The 27,358-nt window shown below is 45.6% G+C and overlaps 1 protein-coding gene across 1 annotated transcript in view; it reads left to right on the forward strand.

Moving 5' to 3' along the window:
* The first annotated feature begins 3,718 nt into the window (after positions 1-3,718).
* The window catches only part of brf1b (BRF1 general transcription factor IIIB subunit b), a 482,080-nt gene continuing 458,440 nt past the window's right edge, over positions 3,719-27,358 (forward strand). The window contains exon 1 of the mRNA XM_072568024.1: positions 3,719-4,280. Coding sequence (XP_072424125.1) covers positions 4,094-4,280 — 187 coding nt within the window. The 5' untranslated portion in view covers positions 3,719-4,093. The remainder of the gene's footprint in view (positions 4,281-27,358) is intronic.

Raw genomic sequence — 27,358 nt, forward strand, 5'->3', positions numbered from 1 at the left:
ATTCTAATTCTTATGTTATAGGTATACAAAATCCTTGAGCCCACTGTGAGTACTGTGAACTGACCTGGGCACCACACCTTAGGGAGGATAGATTGACCTTTGAAGGGAAAACAACATAAATTTACAAGTGGGCTTCAAGGGTTGGGTTATGAGGAGAGAGTATATGAATTAGATTTGTTTTCTCTAGAATTTAGAAGATTAAGGGTGATCTGATTGAAGTCAAAGAGTCACATAGATGTACAGCATGGAAACAGACCCTTCGGTTCAATGCATCCATGCTGAATAGGTATCCTAAATTAATCTAGTTCAACTCGCCAGTATTTGGCCCATATTCCTCTAAACCCTTCCTATCCAGATGCCTTTTAAATGCTATAATTGTACCAGCCTCCATCACTTCCTCTGGCAGCTCATTCCATACACGTACCACCTTATGTGTGAAAAAGTTGCCACTTAGTTCCCCTTTAAATCTTTCTCCTCTCACCTTAAACCTATGTCCTTTAGTTTTGGACTCCCCTACCCTGGGGAAAAGACCTTGGCTATTCACTCTATCCATGCCCCTCATGATTTTATAAACTTCAATCAGGTCAGCCCTCAGTTTCAGATGGTAGGAGAATTGCCCCAACCTATTTAGCCTCTCCATGTAGCTCAAACCTTAGAGCACACAAAACAAAACTTTTCACTGTATTTAGGTTCATGTGACAACAATAAATCAAATCAAATCCTCCAACCCGGCAACACCCTTATAAATCTTTCCTGTACCCTTTCAAGTTTAACAACACCTTTCCTAGAGTAGGGAGACCAGAATTGAATGCAGTATTCTAAAAGTGGCCTAACCAATATTCTTACAGCTGCAACATGACCTCCCAACTCCTACTCAATACACTGAAGTTTTCAAGATATAACAGAAAAATACAGGGTAGGCAGAGATAAACTATTTCTAATAGTTGGGTGTTTGAGAGCTAGGGGGCATAGTCTAAACATTAGGTCCAGACTAAGGGAGCGGTATTAAGCACAAAGGGTGGTAAATGTTTGGAACTCTCTTCCACAAACTGCAGTGGATGCTGGATCAGTTGTCAATTTTAAAATTGAGATGGATGATTTTTTTGTTAATCAAAGGTATGAAAGGACGTAAGCCAAAGGATATGGAGTTAGTCCACAGGTTAGCCATGATCTCATTGAATGGTAGAACTGGCTCAAAGGGCAGAATGGCCTACTCCTGTTCCTGTGATGCTGTTGAATGAAATTAGTGTTTCAAATATCCCAACAATATTCTAAGATTATTTGGGAAAATGCTCCAATTTCCTGATTTCTGGGGAATAGGATAGCCCCAGGGTTAGAATCATAAAATTCCAACAGTGCAGAAAGAGCACTGAATCAGCACTGAACCTCCAAAGAGCATTCTATCCAGACCCACTCTCACCACCCCATTCCCGTAATCCCTCATGGAATTTTTACCGTGGCGAATCTGCACATTGCTGGACACTATGGGACTTTTTTTTGCATAGCCAATCCACCTAGCCTGCACAAAATAGTCGTAGAGTCACACAGCACAGAAATCTACCCTTCGGTCCAACTAGTCCATGCTGAACATAATCTCAAACTAAATTAGACTCACCTGCCTACTCCTGGCCCATATCCTTCATGTACTTATCAAAGTGTCTTTTAAACATTGCAACTGTGCCTGCATCCATCACTTCCTCAGGACTTTCATTCCACACAGGAACCAACCTCTGTGTAAAAAAAATTGCCTCTCATGTCTTTTTAAATCTCTCTCCTCTCATCTTAAAAATGTGCCGCCTGGTCTTGAAGTCCCACATCCTAGGGAAAAGATAACTACCATTAACTCTATCTATATCCCTCATTATTTTATAAACTTCTCTAAGGTCACCTCTCAACTCCTACACTCCAGTGAAAAAGGTCCCAGCTCACCCAGCCTCTCTTTATAACGCAAACCTTTCATACCAGCAATATCCTGGTAAATCTCTTCTGAACCCTCTCCAGCTTAGTAATATCCTTCCTATAACTGAGTGACCAGAATCCTCACCAATGTCCTGTACAAACTCAAGATAACTTCTTAACTCCTATACTCAAAGGACTGAGTAAATAAGGCAAATATGCCAAATACCTTTTTAACCACCCTGTCTTTATGTGATGCAAACTTCAAAGAATTCTGGAGATGAACCCTGACAGTACAACACTACCCAAGCCCTACCATTGATTGTATTTCAACTAGACGACAGTGAGGACTGCAGATGCTGGAAATCAGAGTCTGATGAAGGGCTGATGCCCAAAATGTTGATTCTCCTGCTCCTTGGATGCTGCCTGAGCTGCTGTCCTTTTCCAGCACTACACTCTTGACATTAATTGTATATGCCCTACTCTTATTGTTGTACCAAAACACAATTCTTCACACATTGAGCTGCATCTGCCATTTTTCAGCCCATTGACCAAGATCCCTTACATGTGTGAGGAAACCCGAAGAAAGCCCACATAGACACAGAACAAGCAAACTCCATATAGATAGCAGCCCAAGACTGGAATTGAACCTGGGTTTGTGAGGCAGTAGTGCTAACCACTGTGCCCCCATGCCAAGAGCTTGTTATCTAGTTTTGATCCATGACTTTGATATATAACAGGATCCATATTGAGCCAATTGTCACTGTCACAAGTGGATGTTTACTGTATCCAAAACAGGCCTCAAAAGTATATTAGAGCCATATGTCTCTATTTTAGTTACATTCCCTCACCTTTTGCTGTCTAATTATACTGTTAAAAATATTTATGGTTGATATTCTTGAGGAATGACAAACGTTATAGCCTTTGTATTGTTTATTAGTACAAATATTCTATCCTGTTTGGCTCAGTTATTTGGCAAACTAGATTGATGCCATCAGCATTGGATTTGATCCCCTGTTCTGGTTGAAATAGGGATCTAGGCAGAAGTGGGTACTGCAGATACTGGAGATTAGAGTCAAGATTAGAGTGGTGCTGGAAAACCAAAACAGGTCAGGCAACGTCTGAGGAGCAGGAAAATCAACATTTCGGGCAAAAGCCCTTCATCATGAAGTAGGGATCTGCCTCTTGTGGTTGGCCTTTGCTCCAGCAGAGAACTTGAAGAATTACAGTTGAGCAGTGGCCTGGAGTACTCAGGTGGCTCAGTGGTTAGCACTGCTGCCTTACAGTACCAGGAGACCTAGGTTCGATTCCACCTTCAAGCTCCTGCCTGTGAGGGGCTTGCACATTCTCCTGGTGTCTGTGTGGGTCTGACAGATGGGGTAGGGGTCGGGCTAGGATGCAGTCACTGGGCCGAATGGCTCGTCTCCACACTGGCCTGCAGAGGCAGCACATGTTGTTTCTGGTACGGCCCCTTTAACTGGGAGCACGTGGTTACACTCAAACATGCCTGTGGACCTAAGCAACAAAGGGGGGGGGGGCTGGAGTCACAGAATAATAACTTATAATAAACAATTCTGCTCGAAGTAGGGAGTCTACTTCACAACGCTGATTATTATAAACTTAAATATAAAGTGGAGATGTTGGCTGTATTTATTTTAATAATTTGCAGTTTCTCCCTCTCCACTCTATTGATCTCCCCCCACACCCCCCCCCCCTTTGATAGTTGGTGAATGAGCGATTCCGGGCGGGAGGCTCAGTCTGAGGCTGAACAGCGACGGGGACGGAGCCCGGGACCGGGGCCTAGGGACAGGAGACCGGGAGAGGAGCCCGCTGGGGGGGTCTCTGTGAGGGGGACACCGGGGCCGGGAGAGGGGCCCAGGGACAGGAGACCGAGACCGGGACCGGGGGGTGTCTGTGAGGGGACACCGGGGCCGGGAGAGGGGCCTAGGGACAGGAGACCGAGACCGAGACCGGGACAGGGGACCGGAGCCCGGGGACAGAGAGCGGAGCCCGCCGGGGGGGTCTCTGTGAGGGGGGGGACACCGGGGCCGGGAGCTGAGGCATCTCCCTCTGGGGGGAGTGTGAGGGACAAAGGGGGAATTCCCGCCCCCCCCCCCCCCCCCGATCGCCGAGAAGCCTCGGGCTTTCCTGCGGAGAGTATCGGGAGCTGGGTGTCGGGTTGCCGGGGAGTGTCGCCATGTCGAGCTCCCGGGTTTGCCGAACCTGCGGCTGCACCGACATTGACATTGACCAGGCCCGGGGCGATGCGGTGTGTACGGCCTGTGGCTCCGTGCTCGAGGACAACATCATCGTCTCCGAGGTTCAGTTTGTGGAGAACAGCGGCGGCGGCTCCTCGGCTGTTGGACAGTTCGTCTCCTTGGACAGTGAGTACATTAAAGCCGCCAGCATCATCCCCATCCCCCATCCCCCCCATCCCCATCCCCCCCATCCCCCATCCCCATCCCCCCCATCCCCCATCCCCATCCCCCCCATCCCCCATCCCCATCCCCCCCCATCCCCCCCATCCCCATCCCCATCCCCATCCCCCCCCATCCCCATCCCCATCCCCATCCCCCCCATCCCCATCCCCATCCCCATCCCCCCCATCCCCATCCCCCCCATCCCCCCCATCCCCATCCCCATCCCCCCCATCCCCATCCCCATCCCCCCATCCCCAATCCCTATCCCCCATCCCCATCCCCCCCATCCCCCATCCCCATCCCCCCCCATCCCCCCCATCCCCATCCCCATCCCCATCCCCCCCCATCCCCATCCCCATCCCCATCCCCCCCATCCCCATCCCCATCCCCATCCCCCCCATCCCCATCCCCCCCATCCCCCCCATCCCCATCCCCATCCCCCCCATCCCCATCCCCATCCCCCCATCCCCAATCCCCATCCCCCATCCCCATCCCCCCCATCCCCCCATCCCCATCCCCATCCCCATCCCCATCCCCCCCATCCCCATCCCCATCCCCCCCATCCCCATCCCCATCCCCATCACCCCCATCCCCATCCCCATCCCCATCCCCCCCATCCCCATCCCCCCCATCCCCATCCCCATCCCCCCCATCCCCATCCCCATCCCCCCCATCCCCATCCCCATCCCCCCCATCCCCATCCCCCCATCCCCAATCCCCATCCCCCATCCCCATCCCCCCCATCCCCCCATCCCCATCCCCATCCCCCCCATCCCCATCCCCATCCCCCCCATCCCCATCCCCATCCCCATCCCCCCCATCCCCATCCCCCCCATCCCCATCCCCATCCCCCCCATCCCCATCCCCATCCCCCCCATCCCCATCCCCATCATCCCCATCCCCCCCATCCCCATCCCCCCCATCCCCATCCCCCCCATCCCCATCCCCCCCATCCCCATCCCCCCCATCCCCATCCCCCCCATCCCCATCCCCCCCATCCCCATCCCCATCCCCCCCATCCCCATCCCCCCCATCCCCATCCCCCCATCCCCCCCATCCCCCCCATCCCCCCTTCCCCCCCATCCCCCCTTCCCCCCCATCCCCCCTTCCCCCCCATCCCCCCTTCCCCCCCATCCCCCCTTCCCCCCCATCCCCCCTTCCCCCCCATCCCCCCTTCCCCCCCATCCCCATCCCCCCCCATCCCCATCCCCCCCCATCCCCATCCCCATATCCCCCCTTCCCCATATCCCCCCTTCCCCCCCCCATCCCCCCTTCCCCCCCATCCCCCCTTCCCCCCCATCCCCCCTTCCCCCCCATCCCCCCCATCCCCATCCCCCCCATCCCCATCCCCCCCATCCCCATCCCCCCCCATCCCCATCCCCCCCCATCCCCATCCCCCCCCCATCCCCCCCCATCCCCATCCCCCCCCCATCCCCCCATCCCCATCCCCCCCATCCCCATCCCCCCCCATCCCCATCCCCCCCCATCCCCATCCCCCCCCATCCCCATCCCCCCCCATCCCCATCCCCCCCATCCCCCCCCATCCCCATCCCCCCCCATCCCCATCCCCATATCCCCCCCATCCCCATATCCCCCCCATCCCCATATCCCCCCCATCCCCATATCCCCCCCATCCCCATATCCCCCCCATCCCCATATCCCCCCCATCCCCATATCCCCCCCTATCCCCATATCCCCCCCTATCCCCATCCCCATTCCCCCCCTATCCCCATCCCCATTCTCCCCCTATCCCCATCCCCCCCTCTGCTGCACAACACACACACACACTCCTGTACTCTCACTTACCATCTATCATTTACTTTGCTGGTGCATTGTTATTGTTTCCGAATGCATGCAACATCTACTTTCTGCAACTGCAAATATTTAACTCCATGATGACTGCACCATTGAAAGTCTGGGTCCCTGAAACAGGAGTGGACCAGATGGGCCAAATGCTGAAAAACGTGGTGCTGGAAAAGCGCAGCAGGTCAGGCAGCATCCAAGGAGCAGGAGGATCGACGTTTCAGGCATGAGCCCTTCTTCAGGAAGGGCTCATGCCCGAAACATCGATTCTCCTGCTCCTTGGATGCTGCCTGACCTGCTGCGCTTTTCCAGCACCACGTTTTCACCTCTGATCTCCAGCATCTGCAGTCCTCACTTTTTCTCCGAGATGGGCCAAATGGCCTGTTCCACACTAGGGACTCTGTGAGGAGTACTGTGGGCTAATTGGTCTATCGAGGCCAGCCAATGTGGGCATCCAACTCAGTATCCCATAACCTTTCATCCCTTTAGCCCTAATCGATCTTTTGCCTAAACCACTTCGTGCGGCAGATAATTCTAAAGGCTTGCCACTCTGGGTGAAGGAATTTGATTTGAATTGAATTGAATTTATTGTCCCAGGCACAGTGAAAAGCTTTGTCTTGTGAGCAATACACGCAGATCCCAGAGTTAAGTAGCATAGATAAGTAAATAATAAGTAAACAGTGACAAAAACATGGATACAGGTGAATGTTAAGAGTTTGTGAATCCCCCATTCAGTATTCTAACAACAGTAGAGTAGAAACTGTTTTGAAACTGGCTGGTGGGTGTGTTCAGGCTTATGTACCTTCTTGTTGTGGTTGTTTGCCGAGCTGGGAATTTGTGTTGCCGACGTTTCGTCCCCTGTCTAGGGGACATCCTCAGTGCTTGGGAGCCTCCTGTGAAGCGCTTCTGTGATCTTTCCTCCAGCATTTGTAGTGGTTTGAATCTGCTGCTTCCGGTTGTTATTGTCTCCGAGGTACAGTGAAATACAGTGAAAAACACAGAAATAGAGAACACACACCGGATCATCAACGCCACACTCACAGGAATCCGATTCACTAGAGAGGAAGAAAAGGACAACCAACTCCCATTCCTAGACGTGATGGTACAGAGAACACTGAACGGAGAATTCACCACAAAGGTATACAGGAAAGCCACACACACAGACAACCGGAAGCAGCAGATGCGAACCATTACAAATACCAGAGGAAACATCACAGAAGCGCTTCACAGGAGGCTCCCAAGCACTGAGGATGTCACCTAGACAGGGGACGAAACATCTGCAACACAAATTCCCAGCTCAGCGAACTGAACCACAACAACGAGCACCCGAGCTACAAATCTTCTCACAAATTATGTACCTTCTCCCTGATGGTAGAGGTTGTAGAAAAGCATTCCCAGGGTGGGATGGATCTTTGAGAATGCTGGTGACCTTTCCTTGACAGGGGGCCTGGTAGATGGGATTCTGTAGATGGGAGGTTGGCCTTTGTGATTGTCTGGTCCGAGTTCACCACTCTCTGTAACCGTCTCTGATCTTGAATGGTACAGTTGCCATACCAGGTATATGTCATCGACCACTATCTTGCACTGTCTCTTAGAACCTGTGGTGTCATTCAGTCCTTGCTATAGTCGCCGGGTGTCTGTCTGGGTCTCGAGTTTGGATCGGTATTGGTCCTTGGCTGTCTTAATGGCTCTGTGAAGGTCATACTTATATATGAGTGGGTTTTCTGATCTGAAGGCCTCTCACCTGGTTTTCAGAGGTTCTGTATGTCCTAATTCATCCAGGGTTTCCTGTTGGGGAACACCTGGATTGACTTCCTTGGTATACAGTCCTCCACACACTTGCTGATAAAGTCTGTGACGGTGGTGGCGTACCCGTCTAAGGTACCTGTGGACTGTTTGAATGCGGCCCAGTCAGCCGATTCCAGACAGCACCAGAGTTGATCCTCTGCCTCCTCCGACCAGAACTGGACCTGTATCTGCGAGGAGGTCTCCTGTTTAAGCCTTTGCCTGTAAGCTGGGAGAAGAAATGTGGCATTGGACTGAGCTGTATAGTTTTCGTACAGAGTCTAGATTAGAGTGGTGCTAGAAAAGCACAGCAGGTCAAGCAGCATCCAAGGAGCAGGAAAATCGATGTTTCTGTCAAAAGCCCTTCATCAGGAAAGGCTTGAGAAGGGCTTTTGCCCGAAACGTCGATTTTCCTACTCCTCGGATGCTGCCTGACCTGCTGTGCTTTTCCAGCACCATTGTAATCTAGATTCTGATTTCCAGCATCTGCAGACCTCACTTTTGCCTAGTTTTCATACAGAACTGTGATGTATCCTGATAGGATGTTTTCAATGGTGCATCCATTTAAAAAATGGTAAAAGTCGTTGTGGACATGCTGAATTTCCTTAGCCTTCTGAGGAAGTAGAAGCATTGAGTGTGCTTTCTTGACTGTAGCATCATGGACCAGGTTAGATTGTTGGTGATACTTCTTGGAACTTGACGCTCTCAACCATCTCCACCTCAGCACTATTGATACAGACAGGGCTATGTTCTCCACTCTGCTTCCTGGAGCTCCTTCGTTTTGCTGACATTGAGGGAGAGACTTTTGTCTTTACACCATGTTACTGAGCTGTTGATCTTCTTCCTGTACTGTCTTGTCATTTTTTGATATCTGACCCACTACGTTGGTGTCATCAGCAAATTCATAAATGGAGATAAAGCTGAATTGGCCACACTGTTGAGAGTGTATAAGGAGTACGCACCCTTGTGGGGTACTGGTGGTGAGGATTATGGTGGAGGTATTGTGGCCTAATGACCCTGTATCCTGTATTGTGGCCTGTATTCTTAGACTGTGCCTGCTGATTCTGGACTCACCAGACATGGATCATCAATCCTGCATTTACCTTCCAGCTCAAACAGTCCTGCAGTTAAGTCCAGTATATCGTTTGCCTTTCTAATTGCTTGCTGTACCTTCATCCTTGCTTTCACTGACTAGTGCACATCTCTTTGTACATCAGCATTTCCCAATCACTCCCTGTTAAATAATTCTGCTTTTCCTATCAAAGTGGACAACTTCCCATTTATCCATATTATATTGCATCTCCTTGCATTTTACCATTCAGTCACCAATCAAATCACCTTGAAGCTTGTTTAAATCACTTTCAAAACTTAATCCCTAGCCTTGTGTTGTCAGCAAACTTTGAAATATTACATTTAATCTGATCCTTGCAGTACCCCACAATTATCATCTTCCAATCTGAGAGAGAGACCCATTCATTCCTGATAATGTTTCTTGTGTCAATCGATGCCAACCTCATGTGTGTTAAAAGGTTTGTGATTTGCTCATATATGCTAGTATAATTGTGAGATTGGATTTGAAAATAGTGGCATGTGGTGTCGGTTACTTTGGTGAAGTGCGGAGAATTCTGGAACAGTGACCTAGTCCAGCATGGCTCAGAACATAAGCAGTTGTGGACCCGAAGTGTGACTGTAAAGTTTGTACTGTGGGGTGTACAGCAGGTAGTTTAAAAATTGAAGACCATTAACTTGTTTGTAGTTCTGAATCGAGGATTGAGTTTAGTTTTGAAATCAGGTACTGAAAGTTTTTAGGGTAGTTTGAAGGCAATTTGACTGGTCAGAAGCAAGTTTTTAATTTTCTCTTTATACAGGAGTGTGGGGCAGTTCTGGGGCAACACACTTACCTCAGTACTAAAGTTTAATCTGTGAAACATTCAAGGCAAGAAAGTTTGGTTTGAAATCTGCAGTTTATTAGGACTGAGAGCTTATAGTCGAGATGTGGGCGAGTTCATGTCAGTCAGTTTGGGAAAGACTCATTGTCTCCGCAGTTCACGGTCAAGAAAACTGTCAAGAGTTAAGTAGATCTCTGTGGAGTTGGGGTGTAATTTCTCTAAGTTTGAATCTCTACGTTGATATCTCTAAGTTGATGGTGTTGGGAAATAAGTTGAAAACTTTGTTTAATCTGTTGTAACATTTTTTTAAAACTATAGGTTGGTTTTAATCTTTTTGTGTAATAAATGTATCTTTAAAGATGCTGTGTAGCCTTGTGTAACTGTTTGAAATGACTGACCACCTATCAAGCCAGACTTATTTCTGGGATCTGATTTGTCCAGCTGGGATTATATATTACACATTCTTCTGAAAATCATTTACATCATATACACTACTTCTCCCTTATCTATTCTACAAAAAAGTTATAGTCACCACGTTCCAAAAGCTGTAGGGCTGCTTTTTAATTAGACAGAGATGACCTATGGTACTTTCACCTGAGGGTTACTATACTTCAAGTGAGGGGAGAGCTTGAGAAAGAGAGTCCTTCATGGTGACCTCGGCTGGTATGGGAATTCATCCAAGCTGTTACTGTCACCCAACATTATAGACCAGCCATCCAAACAACTCTGATAACCACCCCTCCTTCAGTTCTATTTGCTATGTTCTCAAACCTCTTGTAGGTTTGTCAATCATGGTTTCCCCGTCATAAATTCGATATTGATTTTGTGTAATCCTGTTGATATTTTCTAAGTGTCATACTGTCGTTCCATTCCCCCCTCAGTCGAAGTAAAATGCTAAGATACACAGTATAGTTTTACCTTTTGGATTTGATGGTCGTGTTGGGAAGAGGGCAGTGTTGTGAGGAGGCAGCTGGATGAGAGACTTTGTTTTGGGGATGTTTTTAGACTGAGGCCCATGCTCCTACACCTCAGTGAATGTATCGATGGTTTATAGGTGGGTGTCTGAGCGTGCTCACTCATGGTCATCCCTGCATGCGGCAGCTGTCTGACTGACAGAACCTGCGGAGGCCTTGGTGCTGACCTGGAGGTGTCAAAGGTTAAACAGTTTCCCACTTGTCCTGTGGGTTTGTTGCAATCTGGCAGGAAGCATCATAGAGAGGGCATGGGAGAGTGTTGCAGTGTGGAGGATAGAGAAGAACATTGGGGCGATGATATGACCCTGTTAACTCCAGTTTGCACTGTATGGAATCTGGGGTGGATCTCTTGGGGAAGATGATGGTTTGGACGTCATGGTGACACGGGCAGAAGATGGTGACAAATTTCTGCAGACAGCTGAGTTTGAGGAGGATATTCCACAAGCCATCACAGTTGACAGAGTAGAAGGATTAGAGGAGGTCATGTATGGGATTGAAGGAGGCCATGTATGCAGGATGGTGCAATGCCCTGCACTTTTCCTGGATGTGTTGTACACTGACAATCCTGTCCATTGTGCCTCTTGAAAGGCACAAAGCTGCATTGAGACTGAGGAGCTCTTCAGCCACTGGGTGGAGTTGGTTGAGAAAGCTTTCCCACAATGGACAGTCGGAAAATCCCTCTGTTAACCTCCACTGTTGGACCTGTCTCCTCCTTGAAGATGGTCGCAGTTAATGTCTCAATTCCTTCCAGACAAGGCAGTGAAGTTGTGTCCTTTGTTTTAAAGCGATGTCAGTTTTCTCAATTTCATTCTAGGGACCAAAAAGCTTAGTTGAGGTCTCTTACAGAGTACATGGGCCAGGTCAAGTGGATGTCTGTGAAATTAGGTAGTTTAAATTGAGAGTCATACAGCACAGAAACAGATCCTTTGGTCCAACTCGTCTGCACTGACCAGATATCCCAATCTGATCTCATCCCATTTGCTAGCATCTGGCCCACATCCTTCTAAACCTGTCCTATTCATATACCCATTCAGATGCCTTTTAAATGTTGTAATTGTACCAGTTTCCACCACTTCCTCTAGCAGCTCATTCCATACACGTACCATCCTCTGGGTGAAAAAGTTACCCCCTCAGGTCTTTTTTGAATCTTTCCCCTCTCACCTTAAACCTAGGCCGTCTAGTTTTGGACTCCCTGTCCTAGGGAAAAGACCTTGGCTATTCACCCTATCCATGCCTCTTCATGATTTTATAAACCTCTATAAGGTCACCTGTCAGCTTCCGATGCTCCAGGGAGAACAGCCCCAGCCCCTCCCTATAATTCAAACCTTCCAGTCCCAGCAATATCCTTGTAATCCTCTGCAGGGCAACTAGAATTGTACACAGTATTCCAAAAGTTGCCTCCCTAATATCCTATACAGGCACGGCATGGCATCCCAGCTCCATACCCAATGGTTTGACCAATGAAGATAAGTGGGCCAAACGCCACCTTCATTATTCTGTCTATCCGCGACTCCACTTTCACAGCACTGTGCACCGACATCCCTCAGTCTCTTTGTTTGGCAACTTTTCCCAGGGCCCTACTATTAACTATATAAGTCCTGCCCATGTTTGCCTTACCAAAATGCAACACCTCTCATTTCACTAAATTTAAACTCCTTCTGCCTATTGGCCCATCTAATCAAAGTCCTGTTGTACTCTGAGATAACCTCCTTCACTGTCCACTACTCCACCTATTTTGGTGTCAGCTGCAAACTTACTAACCATACCTCTTGTATGATTATGGGAAGTTTGGGTGGTGAAGAGGGAATAAAAAGAATTAAGAGTGAAAAGAATAGCCTGGTGCTGAGGGAGGAAACAGTGTTGGAGAAAGTTGGCATGGTATGTTTTTGCATGGTTTAGAACCAGGAACGAGTGAGAAGCTGAATGATAAGAAACTGCATGGAGCTGGGTGTGTTTTTTGTGTTATACAAGATAGTCATCAGGGTGGCGTGCACCCCACCCTCAGCAAGTGAGAGTCTTCAGTTCAGGGAAAAGTGATTATAGTTCTTGAGGGCCATGTATCAGTGCAATTATCTGCAATGTTCATGAATTGTAAGGGCTTTGCTTGGAGTGAGCAGATGTCCTACAGAGAGATGTGGAGTGGCTCAGTGAGCTGATCCAATGGGTAAGTCTGCTGATGCAGAGGAGAACTGTACAGGGAGGAGATTAGCTCCTGAATAGCTGTATTGGGTGGGCAGGTTGGTGTTGCTGTTCATAATGCGGCAGCAACCAGTGTCCCTCTCCTCTAGAGGCAAGGATGCTGTGCAAGGCTGAGAAGGCAAGCACATCCTTGGCTACAAAGCTTTTGCGATTTTTCTGAAATGTGCAGTAAGAATACACATTCCATTTTTATGATGGGTTGCTGTACAAGTTCAAGGTAAAAACAATGACTGCAGATGCTGAAAATCAAATACTGGATTAATGGTGCTGGAAGAGCACAGCAGTTCAGGCAGCATCCTCAACTGAATTTAAAATGCTACTATTTATTTCAAACACAAATTTCAAGGAAGTTGGGTAATGTTAACTGTGCAGATCCAGCACATGTTTGTCAACTTTGCAAAAGTTCTGTTATGAGCTGCAGTGCCACAGTGTGTTTTGATCCCAGTATACTGGAGACGTCAAATGCCAGAGAGAAACAGAAATTGCTGGAGAAGCTCTGCAGGCTTAACATTTCAAGTCCAGGGACCCTTCAGAACTGATAGCAGCTTGAACTTTATGCTGTAGATGAGGTTGGGAGGTGTCGGGGGAAAGGGCAATGGATAGGTGGAGGCCATGACAGGTGAGGACCCAGGGGACCCTATCATTGTTGTGGGACTGAAGAGAAGGGATGAGGGCAAAAGTGCAAGAGAGAGGCCCCTTAGCAGTGCACGGTAGCTGGGAATCTTCAATTTAAGGAGAAAAGTGAAGATTCCGGAGATGTCCATGCAGAAGGTAGCATCTTCAGAATAGATGAGACAGAGAGACCTAGGGAATGGGATGGAGTCCTCACAGGAAGCAGAGTGTGAGGATGTATACCAGAGGTAACTGGGAATCAGTGGGTTTGTAATTGATATTGGTGGCCAGCCTTGCCTTAGATATGGAAATAATGTTGAGGAAGGGAGGAGTCAGAGATGGACCAGGTGAAAGTGAGAGCAATGTGGAAATTGGAAGCGAAATGGATATGTTTTTCCATTTCCAAACAAGAGAGAGAAGCAGCACCAATGATATTGATGTAGCAGAGAAGGGAGGGCGAGGTTCCTGAGTAGGATTGGAACAAGGAATATTCCACGTAGCCCACAAAGTGAAAGGCATAACTGGGGCCCATGTGTGCACCCATGGCCCCACCTTTGACCTGAAGAAAGAGAGATGAGTTAAAGGAGAAGCCAGCAAACTGGAAATTTGGAAGCCAACATAAAGCGTCAGAAGAATTGTGGATGTAGGTGCAGGAGGGGTGGGGGGAACTGGACAAGGAAAAAGTAACTTCTGTGGGGAAGGAACAGGCAGAAACAATGCGTCTGCCTGGGGAACCCTGTGATGGTCAATCACTGAACATATTCACAGGGGGCTGACAATGTATAGAGTCAAGGAATCTCACTGCACAGAAAAGGCCCTTCAGCCCGTTGGAGTCTGCACTGACAAAACAGCACAATCTACAGCAGTCCCACTTCCCAGCCCTTGGCCTTTAGCTTTACCCTGTTATGACATTTCAAGTGTTCATCCAAGTAGGCAATGGCTCGGTGGTATTTTTGCTAGACTATCAATCCCAAGATCTAGGTAATGTTTTGTGGACCTGCATTGGAATCCTGGTGAAATTTGAATTCGTTAATAATCTGGAAGTAAGAATCTAATGATTACCATGAAACCTGCCAGTTGTCAGGGAAAGCCCATCTAGTTTGCTGATGTTTTTTATGGTAGAAAATCTCCCAGCTTCACCTGGTTTGTCATTGACGCTTAACAATTAAGGACAGGCAATAAATGCTGGCTGAACTAGTGATGTACACATGCCATGAATGAATTGGGGAAAAAAAACCTTTCTGAAGTTTCCTCTCTCGACTATCCTTGCAGGCAATGACTTCCAGATCGCCATCACTTTTTGGTGAAAAGTCTTTCCTCAAATCCCCTCTAAACCTCCAGCCTTTCACTTTAAAATGATGCCTTCTTGATGTTGAACCTTTAAGGGGAATAGCTGCTTACTATCTATCCTGTCGCTACTACTTATAATTGCAGAACGACAGCTGTGGTTTAACCCAAATTTCCAGACTGCTCAAAGAGCACCTTCCTGTTCTAATAATCTATGCCATGACTATTAAAGGCAAGTGTCCCTAACTATTCTCTTAACCTGTACTGCTACTTGCAGAGATCCTTCAGTGCAAGATCCCTCTGTTCTCTGAGCTTCCTAGTGGCCTGTCATTCATTGAGTATTCCCTTGTTGCTTTTTCCAAAGTGCATCACCTCATATTTATCAGGGTTGAATTCTATCTGCCTATCTGACTTAGTCTTCTTTGACGCTTGCTTCCAATGCACTAAGGCAGACGGGTAGACATTGTTTACATTAGCCTTTGACAGGATTCCACATGGTAGACTAATTCATAGATTTAGGGTGAGAGCTGGCCAATTGGATGCAAAATTGGCTTAATGGCAGGAGACAGAGTCATGGTGGAGGGTTGTTTTTCGGATTAGAGGCCTGTGACCACTGATTCACAGGGATCAATTCCGGGTCGCCATTTATATAAATGATTTCGGTGAGAATGTAGAAGGCATGGTTAAAAAGTTTGTGGGTTACACCTAAATTGGTGTTTACAGCGAACAATGAAGAAGGTCATCTAGCATTTCAAAGAGATCTTAGTCAATTGTGTCAATGCACTGAAGAGTGGCAGATGGAGTTTAATTTAAATAAATGTGAAGTATTGCTTTTTGGTAAAATAAACAAGGGCAGGACTGATGCAATTAATGGTAAAGCCCTAGGTAATGTTGTAGAACACATGAGAACTAGAGTTTCAGGTACATAATTCTTTGAAATTTGTGTCACATGTAGACAGGTTCGTAAGGCATTTAGCATGCTTGCCTTCATTGTTCAGACATTTGGATAAAGGAATTGGGATGACATATTGAGGTTGTACAGAACGTTGGTGAGGTCTCTTCTGGAGTAATGAGTGCAGTTCTGGTTGTCCTGCTATAAGAAGTATATTGCTAAATTGGAGAGGGTTCAGAAAATACTTACCAGGCAGGGAATGGAGGAGAGGCTGGATTGGCTAAGACCTTTCTCACTGGAGCGTAGGAGGTTGAGGTGTGACCTTATTGAGGTTTATAAAATAATGAGGGGCATAGATAAAGTGAATGGCAGTTGTCTTTTTCTCTAGGGTGAGGGATTTCAACACTGGGGGCATTTTTCATGGTGAGAGAAGGATTTGAAAAAGACATGGGGGCAATTTTTTTACACAGGCCGTGGTTTGTGTGGAATGAACTTCCAGAAGAACTGGTGGATGCAGGTACCATTACAATGTTCAGAGAAGTTAACGAATAGAAAATGTTTGGAGGGACCTGGGCCTTGCACAGTCAGATGGGACGAGTTTAGTTTGGGATGATGGTCAGCATGGGCTAGTTGGACCAAGAAGTTGGTTTTTGTGCTGTATGACTCTACACCAAACTGTTCACTTCAAGGGTTTTAAAACTCTCGTATAAGATGCATGTAAACAAAACTTTTTAAAACGTTATTCAGCACAGACTCCACCTCAAATGAAACTAACACACACACACACACACACACACACTCTATTGATGACCCTTGGTGACATAACCTGAAACTCCAGTATCAGGAGGGGGCAGTATTTTAAAATCCGGGATCACCCTCTCTTGAGATTTGAAATTTTTTCAGTGGATTATGTGATTTTGAAATTGTCATTGGACATTTTTAAGGTGAATGTGCATGATTCTTGCTGGCAAGTGAACCTAATGTTGACCCAAGTAGGTTAGTATGAGGAACTTGGAACACAAACTGATCAGCCATGCATGATCTTTGTGAAGGAGGACTTGAAGGACCCGAAAATGGTTCTTGATTTGTTTTGTATGTTTGTTTGTATCTGTTTCCTCTCTCTTGCTGAAAACACCCAGCTTCCCGTCACTATCACCTCACTCGATTCTTCCGCTCAGATTGCTTGTCAAAAATCAAATACTGAACAACAGTGATTTCGTCCAACTGAAATATTGGGAAGATTAAAGTCATTCTCTTCTGTCCCTGGCACAAACTCTCTTCCCTGGCCACCTCTCCCTGAAACCTTGACCTTGAGGTGATGTGCTATGATCCCCTGTTTTCACCTCTTTAACATCATCCAGCTTCCCCTGTTTGGAACCTACATCTCAACCTTTGCTTCCTAGGTTGATCTTTGCAGCAAACTCCTGGCCTGTTTCTGCGTTCCACCTTTGGTAAATGTGGCGTCAGCCCAAAATCTGCTTTGTGTTATGCCAACTTGCACAAAGTTGTGTTTGCTTGTTTGTTCCCTTTTGAGCAGCATCTCAGTTTAAAAATTTTCCATCTTTGTTTTCAGATCCCTCCGTGACCTCACCCTGCCCCAATGTGTACGATCACCTCCAGCTCCAAAGTCCTCTCTGAGATATCGGTGTTCCTTTCACCCTGGCCTCTTGAATATTTTTGATTTTAAGCACTACACCATTGGTGACCATGCCTTTACCTCCCTGGACAAACTCTGGACTTTCTCCCTAAATATCATCCTGCTGTACATCTTTCAGGTGCTCTTTTAAGAACATTAAAATTAGGAGCAGGAGTATGCAATTCAACCCCTCAAACCTTCTCTGCCATTTAATATGATTATGGCTGATCTCATTTTGACCTTGACTCTTTCTTATCTGCTCTCCATAACCCACTAAAATATTACTCATTAAAAATCTGCCCAACTTCTTACATTTTAGCATCTTCTTTTTGACCAAAGTTTAGTTTGATACTCTTACTAAGTCTTTTGGGAATTTTACCACTACGTATCCAATAGTAATTTCATTTTGGACACACATTTGCTGGAATGATGAGGATAATTCCCTTGCTATTCTTAAAAATAGTGCCACAGGATTTTTTTTTTTGGCCACCTGAGAGAGCACAGACTGGGCAGCAGTTCACTTTTGCATTGGAAATTGGTTTGTCCTTGGATCTCAGACAGATATCTAACAGTCTTTAAAGGTCAAGTGTTTTGAGTGATAACTACTGAGCCATGATCATAGAATCTCTGCAGGCCATTTAGTCCATTAAGGTTCTTACCCATGCTCTGAAGAGCATTTCACCCACCCCACCCCACCCCACCCCACCCCACCCCAATCCACTTCCTGTAACCCTTCATTTCCCATGACTAATCCACTTAGCCTACACATCCTTGGACACAATGGGCGATTTAGCATGGACAGTCCACCTAATTTACATCTTTGGACTGTGGGAGGAACCTGGAGCACCCAGAGGAAACCCATGCAGACACGGAGAATGTGCCAGCTCCAAGCAGAGAGTCGCACAAGTCTGGAATTGAACCTGGGTTCCTGGCACTGTGAGGCAGCAGTGCTAACCACAGTGCCACCCAAGTGGATGGATGCTTAATACTACTCAAACATTCCAAGGTGTTGCCTTTGCTCTGACCTCACTTTGAATTTGTTGGACGTTTTAAAAAAAAATCCATAGCTGACTAGGTCAGCATTTATTGCTGATCCCTAATTGCTCAGAGGGTAGTTAAGAGTCGGTGACTTTGCTATGGGTCTGGAGTCACATGCAGGCCAGACCAGGTGAGGATGGCACTTTCATTAAGGGCTTTAATGAACTGGATGGGATTTTCCTGAAATTCAACAATGCTTTCAAGGTCATCAATAGACTCTTATTTCCAGACGTTTTTGTTGAATTTGGATTCTCTGCCCAGGGAAGCAGTAGAGGCAGCTTCACTAATTATATTTGAGACCCAGTTGGTTGGGTTTTTGCATGGTAGGGGAATTAAGGTTTATGGGGATAATGCAGGTGGGGTGAGCTGAGACAATGGACAGATCAGCCATGATCTTAATGGCAGAGCAGACTAGATGGGCCAAATGGCCTATCCCTGCTTCTATTACTGTGAACCATTCCATCATCTGTCACGGTGGGGTTTGAACTCAGATCATTGGTACATTACCTGGATCTCTGGATTAATAGTCAAGTGATAATCCCACCAGGCTATCGCCTCCCAAGGGCTGTCAGTTTGTATACAGCAATATCTGAGGGAGCAGCTGACCAGTCAGTGTGCACTGACGGTGTTGAGTGTGAAAGGACTATTGGAAGATCACTGTGCACTGAAACCAGTATTTAAACATCTACCTGAAACCGCAGTCAGAATACTGCATAGAATTACTCCACATTTATAGCACAGGATTAGGCCACTAGCTCAGCCAGTCCCAGCTGATATTAATGCTCCACACTGACATTTCCCATCCTACCACATCTCTCTCCATTCACCTATCCACTTCCTTCCTTCACACAGTAATCATCTCCCTGTGGTACAGAATTTCACACTTTCCCTGCTCTCTGGGGAAAGATAGTTCTCCTGAATTATGTTGTGGATTGATCAGTGACTATCTTACACCTGTGTGGTTTCTCATTTTGGTCTTCCACCCTTGCATATAGAGCCATCTCTCAGCAGCCTATATATTACATTGGAATGTGTAGGCATTAGAAGCGGAAGTTGTAGCTACAGTGCTCCGCCCAGTAACTATTCTGATCAAAAGAGCATTCCAGGTGGCAGTAGCCCCTGCCAGTGTGTGAGCAGATGTGAATGATTTGAGCGAGCCAGGGGGAAGGTGGGCTCGATTAGGTTTGTTTATTAAACAACAATGACGAAATTTGCAGCAGTATATCGTATTCACTGATGTGCTTTGGAAAACCTGGAAGGTGTGAATGTTATTAAGTAAATGCAGTCATTTCTCATTATTCCTTAAGAGCAACAGATTAAATTGAGTAGTCTTGGTGAACCTCTGCTGATGTGGCAATTTGTGGATTCCTTTGACAATCCAGTGCTCATTGTGAAAAATTCGAGCAATTTAAAACCAGGGTATTACTTTTAGAGTGATAAATGGCCACAGCAGCACATGTCTGAATCTCATACTGTAAAATGTCCTAGGGTGATTCATGGGACCATTATCAAACACAATTTGGCAACAAGCCACGTAGATGTTATGAGTTTTGTCAGAGATGCCTCTTCTAGAGTGACTTCAGAAAGGATATATAGAAAGGTGGAGAGATTTGAGAAGGAAATTTGAGTGTACTACATAAGTAACCATAGGCATGGCTAGCAATGGAGTCACCGAAATCTGGACAGAACTGAGCAGTACCTATATATTTTGGAGGATTGTTGGCAGGAAAGGTAGAGTTAAGAAAGGGCATGTGCTTTAAAGACAAGGATTGAGTAACATAAAATCTTGGCATTGTGCAACCAGTGACTAGTGTAGGAGCACAGTGACCAGAACTTAGCAAATTGGTTCATACTCACACTCTGATAGGTTTTGGCATACACAAAGATTTTGACTGGCTTCAGGCCTGTTTGTTTGAGGCTTCCTGTCACTTAGTTGATTAGTGCACCCCTGAATGAAGCACTAAGCCACGTTTGGATTTCAGAGAAAGAGGAATCCCCCCATACCATTTGTTCATTTTATTTTCGTCCTTGACTCCTTTGTGGGATGTGATCGTTGATGGCGAGACTATCATTTATTGTCCTGGAATTGGGTGGTCTGATCGGCTGTTTCAGAGAGCAATTAAGAGTCAATCATGTTACTGACTTTCTAGAGTCACACCAAAACAGAGGACTGGAAAACCTCAGCAGGTCTGGGGAGAGCGAAACAGTTGATGTTTTGTGCCCAGTGTAACTCTTCTTTGGAACTGAAGGAGAGATGGAAAGATGGTGGGTTTTATTCCACAGAAAAAAGTGCGGAGGAGTAAGTGGAACAGGTCGAGGGTCAGGAGAAGGTGAGAGGATGGTAGAGATCATTGGTATCACAGCACAAGGGCTTGGTATTTTGTTACGGGGAAGCATAGACAGAACTGTTTACATTGAACCATCTATTGACTTGATGAATTTATTCATGCAGTTTTTACATGGTTTTTAGTTCAAACTCCTGGTGTTGTCTTGAGGGACTGTTGCACTGTCTGAGGTGTTTTCAGGTTGAAATATTGAACTGAGGATCATTCTTACTATCCTGGTCAATATTCATATTTATGCACAGTTATCCAAAGAATATGTCCACCACCTTCCTGGCCAGAGGTATCTCCCTCACCTAGTACTACCAGAACTTGATTGGTCATCTCAGCGCTCTGTTTGCTGTACAATGTTGGTCATGTTCTACGTTAAATGTTTATGATGTGCAGGATGGATTGGTTGCCTTTGTCTAGCAATCCTAGTGGCATTACCAGTGTTGGAGAATTGGCAGTGTGGTTGGATGCTGCATGTCGTCCATTCATAACATTATGGAGTCACGTCAACAAGAAGCAGCTTTGCAAAATAAGTGTTTAGCAGAAGCATTCCTTTAGAACACCGACCACACACTGTCCCTTGTAATGGATGGCCCCAACCCCCTGTTTAAAGGATGCCTGTTGAAAGATGTGGGCAATGGCTATCGTACAGTGACTGGTCCCTGGTATATTAGCACTTAGACCTCGAGACTGTAAAATGTAGGAACAGAACGAAGCCATTCGGCTTATTGAGTCTAATCTGCCATTCAATGAGCTAACTGTTCAACTCGACTTTCCTGCCTTTCCCCCATAACCCTTGGTTCCCTTACTGATTTAAAACTTGTCTATTGCAGCCTCAAATGTACTTTGAGCCATCAAGGCTGGATCATTCTGCGATAAAGAATTCCACAGATTCACCCCCCTTTGAGAGAAGTTCCTCCTCATCACTGTCTGAAATATACCACCCCTTAATTCTGAGATTATACCCTCTGGTCCTAAACTGTCCTACATGGGGACTCGGCCTCTCCTCCTCTACCTTGTCAGGTCAGATAAAATCCTCTTCTCTATTTCAATAAGGTCACCTCTCGTGCTTCTAAATTCCAAGGAGTCCGGGCCCAGCCTACTCAATCTTTTCTCATAAGACAGTCCCTCCATACCTGGGATCGACCTCGTAAACCTTCCCTGGACTGTCTGTGAACCAGTGTATCTTTCTGCAGATAAAGGGACCAAGCTATTCACAATGCAGTCAAAATAGTGTTTGTATGGTTTTGATAAGACTTCCCTATTGTTATACTCCAGACCCTGTGAAATATTTCATTTGCCTCCTGATTACCAAATAAACTTAGATGCTAGCTTTTTACGATTTGCGCACAAAGATTCCCAAATCGCTGTGCTTCTCTTTTCTGTAGCTTTATTATATTTAAACAATATTCAGCTCATCTATCTTCTTGTCAAACTGTATAATCTCACATTTCCCCACAGTTTATTCCACCTAAGTTTTTCCTCATTCACTCAACCATTTTCCTCTGTAGACTGTGTTTGTCATCTGCACTTGCCTTCCCACCCGTAATCTGCACGTTTAACTATCATACATTCACCTCCCTTATCCAAGTCAATCTATATTGTTAGTAACTGTGGACCCAGCACTGATCCCTGGGGCTCCTCACTAGATGCCATCCTGAAAATATCTTCATATCCCAACTATTTCATGATTTGGAGATGCTGGTGTTGGACTGGGGTGGACAAATTTAAAAGTCACACAACACCAGGTTATAGTCCAACAGGTTTATTTGGAAGCACTAGCTTTTAGAGCATCACTCTTTCATCAGGTAGCTGTGGAGCATAAGACACAGTTTATAGCAAAAGATTACAGTGTCATGCAACTGAAATGATGTATTGAACAAACCTAGATTGTTGTTAAGGCTCGCATCTTTTAGAATGGGTTGCAGGTTTCAGTTCACTAATATGTAAACCCCAGTACTAATTTTGAGTCACATTCTCGAGATAGCTTAAGTTTTAATAACAAAAGATGACATCTCAGCTCAGATAATACATTAAACCTGTGAGGGTAGAGTCTGTCTATATCTCAATTTTGACTCAGAATGGTTCTATTTCCAAAGTGGAATTTAGAAAATATTACATGTATTGACTGCCTGCAGATTGTGGATTTTTGAGCAAAATAGAATGTACCTGCAAATATAATTCTGTAAATACAAATTCTGGTCTTGTGCTCCACAACCACCTGATGAAGGAGCAGCATTCCGAAAGCTAGTGCTTCCAAATAAACCTGTTGGGCTATAAACTGGTGTTTGTGATTTTTTAACTATTTCATGTTAATTATCCAATCGTCTGCCCATGCTGGTATATGCGCTCGATACTATGGACTCTTATTAAGTAGTCTAACATGTGATACCTTATCAAACATCTTTGATAATTACCAAGATCATTTCTTGCTTATTGCATCTTGTGCTAATGAAGTTACCCCACCGTCCTTTTCCTTCCTGTCTACACTTTTGGAAACGTGCATCCCTTGAATATTTAGTTCCCAGCTGTGCTCTCTTGTAATTAGGTCTCTAATGGCTATAAGATCATAGCTAATAACTTGTACTTACGCTGTTAGTTCATTTAATTTGTTCCAAATACTATGTGTATTTAAGTAAAGAATCATTACTTTTACCTTTTCACCATTTCTCCCCCTTTTGACTTTTATTTGCTGTTTTTCTAAGTTTGTAAACTTTTCTGCTTCTGTCACTTTTTGGGGATAATTGCCGAAATTGCTGTGCAAGGCTGCTGTATCCTCTAACTTTGTAAGCCCAATTAACCCTCCCTGAAACCCCCCCGCCCCGGCCTCCAAGTAGTTAAAAACCTTCTCTATAATAACGCCCACTTTGCTTAGCCTCCCTGCAGTCTCCACTCTTGTCCATACAGTTTTCAATAACCTTTATAATTACGTTGGACGACACTGGGACAGCGGCTTCTGAACCCTGAAATGTGGGTCCCTGTACCTGCTTCGTCTGTGGTCACACCCACCTGGTCCTGATCATGGACACTCCCGCCACCCCCCATCTACATGACCTAGACTGAGAGGTGTGCCTGCCTCCTCCTAATCTCTGCTCACAGCTCTGTGCTGGATGGTCAGATAAGACCATTTGCTGAGGTCCCATTTCAGGAGGGGTTAAAATGAAAACCTGATACTGTTGGAAGAAGAGAAAGATGAATATCGATCCCTCAAACAACATGAAGGACAAATTTATCTTGTTTCTTGATGAATGCTGATTATCTGCTATGTAACCATATTACCACTCTGACTGTACGCTGGTGCTTATTCTGAATGTGAGCAGTAGCCCTGGTCCCACATATCACCACATTCCCAATGTTTGTATATTCTAGCAATGTTTGAGAAGATTTGCAGCTCGCGTTGCTAATAAGTATGTAAGTTTGCTCGCTGGGCTGGACGGTTTGTTTTCGTCACCATAACTAGGTAACATCATCAGTGAGAGTCCCGGTGAAGTGCTGATGGTGTGTCCCGCCTCTCTATTTATAGGTCTTGGTTTCTTAAGGTGGGTGATGTCATTTCCAGTTTGTTTTTCAAGGGGAGGTAGATTGTGTCTAAATCTGTGTTTAGTGATGGAGTTCTGGTTAGAATACCATGCTTCTAAGAATTCTCATGCTGCACGTCTTTGTTTTGCCTGTCCTACGATGTGTGTGTGTGATGCCCCAGTCAAAGGTCCTCCTTTGGCTGTATGTATCGAAACTAGTGGTAGTGGGTCCTGTCTTATGGTGGCCAGTTGGTGTTCGTGTATCCTAGTGACAAGTTTCCTGCTAGTTTGTCTTGTTATTCTCTCAACATGCAAGAGGTTTCTCTAGGGTCTTATTGCCCCCTGCCTCTTTAAACTCTTTCGAGCCCAAGTCCCTTCAAGATATCTATGCCGCTCTAATTTTGGCCACTTGTACATTGCCAGTTTTCATTCCAGCACCATTGGTATTTGTACCTTGGGCCCCAGTCTCTGCAGTTCCCTTCTGCCTCTCTACCCCATTTTCCTCCTTTTAAGATACCCAACAGTCTATCTCTTTCTCCTTGATTGTCTGACCCTGTTTCTCTTTGTGTAGTTTTGTGACTAGACTTCATTTTGGAATGCTTCTGTGAGGCATATTGGGATATTTCATTATTGAAGTAATTGTTGCATAAGGTTGTAACATAAAGAGGAGGCCAGTCAGCCCTTCCAGCCCCCTTCTATCATTCAGTGCGCTCATCCTGACTTTCTACATCATTTTCTTAACAGTCTGTGCAAACTCCTCCTTCCAATGTCTGGGGGCTAGCCTCAAAATTGGAAGAAGTGTCCTACAGACTAGTCGAGCAATGCCTGAAAGTCATATTCGGTGTCATACCATACATTTATAAATGTTTAAATAAAAATGTATCAAGCTCCCTCCAAACAAGTGAACCTCCAGAACTCATTGGGCAAAGAATTTCAACTATTAACCATTCCCTAAGTGAAGACCTTCCTCCTCGCTTTACTCTTAAATTGTAGCACACACTGCTCCTCCCAGACCCATCTTTCCTCGACGAATCTCTCTCCATTCTGTAAGAAAATTTTGTATGAATAAAAACACCCCTCATTCTTCTAAACTGTACAGAAGATAGTCCCAGTCTATTTAATCTTTCATCATTGTATAATCTCTCCATCCCAGGAATTAGTTTGATAAAACATGCACTCCCTCTGTGGCTGTATAAGAGGATCAAATCTCTGCGTGTTCTTATCAATTATCTCTGTACAATTGCATTGAGATGTCTTTGCTCCTGAACTCAAAACAATTTGTTGAAAAGTCCAATTTATCAATTGCTGCCTTAATTGCTTTCTGTACTTGCATTTTTAACTTTTAGTGACTCTGGGTCTCTTGTGCCACATAGAACCTAGAACATTACAGCGCAGTACAGGCCCTTCGGTTCTGGATGTTGCGCCAACCAGTGAAACCAATCTAAAGCCCATCTAAACTGCACTGTTCCATAATCATCCATAAATTTATCCAGTGACCGTTTAAATGCCCTTAAAGTTAGCGGCTCCGCTACTGTTACAGGCAGAGTGTTCCACGCCCCTACTACTCTGAGTAAAGAACCTACCTCCGACATCTGTCCTATATTTATCACCCCTCAGTTTAAAGCTACGCCCCCTCGTGCTCACCATCACCATCTGTGGAAGAAGGCTCTTACTGTCCACCCTATCTAACCCTCTGATTATCTTGTATGTCTCTATTAAGTCACCTCTTAACCTTCTTCTTCCTAACAATAAGACCTTCTCTCCATACCAGGCAACATCCTGCTAAATCTTGTCTGAATCCTTTCCAAAGCTTCCACATCCTCCCTGTAATGCGGTGACCAGAAATGTGCGCAATACTCCAAGTGCGGCTGCACCAGCGTTTTGTACAGTTGCAACGTGACCTCATGGTTCTGAAACTCAACCCCTCTACCAATAAAAGCTAACACACTGTATGCCTTCTTAACAAACTATCAATCTGGCTGGCAACTTTCAGGTATCTATGCATATGGACACCAAGATCTCTCTGCTCATCCAGACTACCAAGTATCTTATCAATAGCTCACTACTCTGCATTCCTGTTACTCCTTCTAAAGTGAATCACCTCGCACTTTTCCACATTAAACTCCATTTGCCACCTCTCAGCCCAGCTCTGCAACTTTTCTATGTCCCTCTGTAACCTGTAATATCCTTCAGCACTATCCACAACTTCAACTTTAGTGTCATCCGCAAATTTACTAACCCATCCGTCTACGCTCTCATCGAGATCATTTATTAAAAAATGACAAACATCAGTGGCCCCAAAACAGATCCTTGTGGTATCTCACTAGTAACTGAACTCCAGGATGAACATTTTCCATCAACCACCACCCTTTGTCGTCTTTCAGCTGGCCAATTTCTGATCCAAACCGCTAAATCACCCTTAATCCCATTCCTCCATATTTTCTGCAAAAGCCTACTATGGGGAATCTTACCAAACGCCTTACTGAAATCCATATACACCACATCAACTACTTTACCCTCATCCACCTGTTTGGTCACCTTCTCAAAGAAGTGGTAATGTTCCTGGTCAGAAAGTCAGGATCCAGTTCCATCTGCCCTGAATTTATCAAAACAAAATATCTGAAGTTTATTTTTTTTAAAAAATGTTTAACTGATAAACAACAGCATCAAAATTTCTTCAAAGTTCAATGCTTACTAGCCCCGTAATATTTAAGAAATACACAAGTCAGAGATGGAAATACTCAATCACTCAGTTGTGTGAAACTGATATAAAGCTTAAAGAAAGGAATAAAGCTGGACTGACCACTTTGCTATCCGAAACAACAACAGCAAAAACACCCTGTCAACCTTGGAAAGTCCTCCTTTCCAATGTCATGGGGCTAGTGTCACATTTGCAAGAACTGTCCCACAGACTCCTCAAGGAATGCTTGAAATAGTCATACTCTGTGTCATACCTAATGGTGTCCCAGACACAACTATCACCATCCCATACCAACCAGCAGGACAGACCTAGCTGAGGAAGTGGCACAATGGTGTACTGTTTGGAGGGAATTGCCTTGAGAGCTCTATTGTTGAT

This window comes from Chiloscyllium punctatum, chromosome 4 (assembly GCF_047496795.1).
Source record: "Chiloscyllium punctatum isolate Juve2018m chromosome 4, sChiPun1.3, whole genome shotgun sequence".
In the NCBI taxonomy this organism is placed as follows: Eukaryota; Metazoa; Chordata; class Chondrichthyes; order Orectolobiformes; family Hemiscylliidae; genus Chiloscyllium; species Chiloscyllium punctatum.